We start from the raw sequence: 4,072 nt of genomic DNA on the forward strand, positions 1-4,072 counted from the left end.
AACGGTAAGAACACGGCGACCGAGGTACACGTGGCGGGTGATGTCTACAGCCACACAAAACGACAGAAGCACGAAACGGACGACACGCAACAGACACCTCAAACGAAAATACCAAAAAACGAACATGACGGCAGCATAACAGACTCACGTGCTAACCACGCGACAAAACACGAACTCAAACGATCAGCAACACGGAAGAACAAAAGATTGATAAATAGCAAAAACAAGGACAAATAGCACTTACGTAACCAATTTCATATAACTTTTTCTTATATATATTTACTTATATACTTAGTAGTAAAAAAATACCCTTAACTTTTTTAAACTTACACTTATCTACCTTTCTTCATTTTTTATTGCATTTACATACTCGAAAGTTTTCAAATCCGACACTAGCTTAAATACTCTAAAGTTTTAAACTTGTACTTAAATTCCCTTAAATTTACGTAACTAAGAGTATTTATGTGCTAGTATTAAAAACCTAAGGGTATTTAAATGCTAATAGTAAAACCTTTAGGGCGTTTAACTGCTAGTTATTGAAACTTTAAGAGTATTTAAGTGGCATTGAAGCTAGAGTTTAAAAAAACTTCAGGGCATTTTTTACTACTAAATAAAAGTTGGGTTATTTAAGTCCAAAGTTGGTGAAACAATAGGATAGATAAGTGCTATTTAGTCGTTATAAAATAAAAAATATTTGTATATATACAATTTCCCCGTACTTTTTATTTTGGGAAAAATGCTTCCAGCCCCCAAAAACCAAGTGAACATGCTTCCCACCCCCAGGACTTGGTCAATGAGTGTTTTACCCCTAAAAATAAAGAATCTGTTCTCTGGCCCCCAAAACACAAAACCCAAGACATTAAAACATGTGAAGACTATAATACCCTTCTCTCTCTCTCTTTCTTTTTTTTATTAAAATATGATGAGGGATTATTTTATTATTTTTGTTTTCTCTCTCTCTTTATCATGATGTACCAAGAGGATAGTTGAAATGATTGATGAGGATTATTTTATTATTTTCGTTTTTTATTATTTTGGTTGTTTGTATTGGGAGGTTGTTAAAGTTACGGGTTGATTGTTAAGGTTATGGGTTGGTTGTTAAGGTTAAGAGTTTGTTGTTAAGGTTGTGAATCATCTCTCTCTCTCTTTCTTTTTTTATTAAAATATGATGGGGATTATTTTATTATTTTTGTTTTCTCTCTCTCTTTATCATGATGTACCAAGAGGATAGTTAAAATGATTGATGAGGATTATTTTATTATTTTCGTTTTTTATTATTTTGGTTGTTTGTTTTGGGAGGTTGTTAAAGTTACGGGTTGATTGTTAAGGTTACGGGTTGATTGTTAAGGTTACGGGTTGGTTGTTAAGGTTAAGGGTTTGTTGTTAAGGTTATGAATCCTCTCTCTCTCTCTTTCTTTTTTTATTAAAATATGATGGGGATTATTTTATTATTTTTATTTTCTCTCTCTCTTTATCATGATGTACCAAGAGGATAGTTGAAATGATTGATGATGATTATTTTATTATTTTCGTTTTTTATTATTTTGGTTGTTTGTATTGGGAGGTTGTTAAAGTTACGGGTTGATTGTTAAGGTTACGGGTTGGTTGTTAAGGTTAAGAGTTTGTTGTTAAGGTTGTGAATCATCTCTCTCTCTCTCTTTCTTTTTTTATTAAAATATGATGGGGATTATTTTATTATTTTTGTTTTCTCTCTCTCTTTATCATGATGTACCAAGAGGATAGTTAAAATGATTGATGAGGATTATTTTATTATTTTTGTTTTTTATTATTTTGGTTGTTTGTTTTGGGAGGTTGTTAAAGTTACGGGTTGATTGTTAAGGTTACGGGTTGATTGTTAAAGTTACAGGTTGGTTGTTAAGGTTAAGGGTTTGTTGTTAAGCTTATGAATCCTCTCTCTCTCTCTTTCTTTTTTTTATTAAAATATGATGGGGATTATTTTATTATTTTTGTTTTCTCTCTCTCTTTATCATGATGTACCAAGAGGATAGTTGAAATGATTGATGAGGATTATTTTATTATTTTTGTTTTTTATTATTTTGGTTGTTTGTATTGGGAGGTTGTTAAAGTTACGGGTTGATTGTTAAGGTTACGGGTTGGTTGTTAAGGTTAAGGGTTTGTTGTTAAGGTTATGAATCCTCTCTCTCTCTCTTTCTTTTTTTATTAAAATATGATGGGGATTATTTTATTATTTTTGTTTTCTCTCTCTCTTTATCATGATGTACCAAGAGGATAGTTGAAATGATTGATGATGATTATTTTATTATTTTTATTTTTTATTATTTTGGTTGTTTGTATTGGGAGGTTGTTAAAGTTACGGGTTGATTGTTAAGGTTACGGGTTGGTTGTTAAGGTTAAGAGTTTGTTGTTAAGGTTGTGGATTTATTGTGTAGGTTACGGATTTGTTGTTAAGTGTAGGCTGTCTAAAAATCACAATAGATAGCTTATCCTCCATCAAACACCGATGATGGAAGTTACAATCTGACGACTTCCAGAAGGCTACAATTTGAAGACTTTCACGTAGATCGCTGAAGGTTACAATCTGACGACATTCACGACAACCGATGAGAGATCTAGTTTAACAGCATTCATAATCAACATCGGGAGTTACAATCTGACGACTCTTATATTCTCAAGGAGCCAAGACGAAGATTACAAGACAATGATCTTTGCAACGCTATGACAAAAGAGATTACTTTGTGATAATCTCTTCAAGACAAGACGCGGAGGTCCTCCCCGTGTGTCAACATCAAAACGCCGGGGTCGAACCCGCGTTACAACATCAAAACACGAGGGTCGAACCCGCGTTACAACATCAAAACGCTGGAGTCGATCCCGCGTTACAACATCAAAACACGAGGGTCGATCCCACGTTACAACATCAAAACGCGGAGGCCCTCCCCGTATGTCAACATAAAAACGCTGGAGTCGGATCCGCGTTACAACAGCAAAACGACAGGGTCGAACCCGTGTTACAACATCAAAACGCCAGGGTCGACCCTCGCATTTTCTGAATGCCCAGCGGATACCCAACTCCGCGTCTCCAGTCTAAAACGCGAGGTTAGGGTCCTGAACGCCAGGTTGGGTGTTTGACTCATTCAAATATGAGTCGAACGGTTTCAGAACCGTTTTCCCCACGATCTGAGAAAATCACGCCCACTTAGGAGCGGATTTAGAGGGCAGTTACACCCCCTTAATCCCCTATAAAAGCGAGTAAACTCGGCTGAGTTAAGGGTTGGATTTTTCTTGGCTTGAATCGACCATTGAAGGCTGGCTTTTTGGAGCTGAGAATTGGCAGCAACAGGAGAGATCCTTGGGCGAGCTTTTGAGGGGATCGGCATCATCCTCCAACGAAGATTATCTTCAACTTCGACAACAGAGAGCTTTGATCCTTGGCTTATCAACCGAACTTTCGGTTCAAATCAACTCTTTTTCAAGAGTTCAAACTCGATCAGAAGAGTTCTAAAACTTAGAGTTTTAAACATTCCACGCAAGTTCTCCACAACGTTCATTAAGGTTACGGGTTTAATTGTTAAGGTTACGGGTTTAATTGTTAAAGTTACGGGTTTAATTGTTAGGGTTACCTATCTAAAGATCCTCTTGGTACATCATGATAAAGAGAGAGAGAGAGAGAGAAATAATAAAATAATCTCCCATTATATTTTAATAAAAAAAGAAAGAGAGAGAGAAGGGTATTATGGTCTTCACATGTTTTAATGTCTTGGGTTTTGTGTTTTGGGGGCTCAGAGAACAAAATGTTTATTTTTAGGGGTAAAACACTCATTGACCAAGTCTTGGGGGTGGGAAGCACGTTCACTTGGCTTTTGGGGGGCTGGAAGCATTTTTTTCCTTTTATTTTTTATTAATTATTCAAAAGTCCCCTGTTTTACATGAAAACCTCCCCGCCCTCTGTTCTCTCTTACCTCGTCAAAAATAAAAAAATAAAAAGAAAAAAAAAGCTCAGCAGAAGCGCTCGTTATTGCCAGTGGTTTCCATGGTGCACAAGGTACCGACGCTGATGATGGCCTTGGCTCCCCTGGCCATGGCCGACGCA

The 4,072-nt window shown here is 36.2% G+C and overlaps 1 protein-coding gene across 1 annotated transcript in view; it reads right to left on the bottom strand.

Moving 5' to 3' along the window:
- The window catches only part of LOC109823605, a 993-nt gene continuing 805 nt past the window's right edge, over nt 3,885-4,072 (bottom strand). Inside the window, exon 3 of the mRNA XM_020389882.1 lies at nt 3,885-3,941. Within this exon, the coding sequence (XP_020245471.1) occupies nt 3,885-3,941 (57 nt within the window). The remainder of the gene's footprint in view (nt 3,942-4,072) is intronic.

Source organism: Asparagus officinalis, chromosome 9 (assembly GCF_001876935.1).
Source record: "Asparagus officinalis chromosome 9, Aspof.V1, whole genome shotgun sequence".
Taxonomy (NCBI): Eukaryota; Viridiplantae; Streptophyta; class Magnoliopsida; order Asparagales; family Asparagaceae; genus Asparagus; species Asparagus officinalis.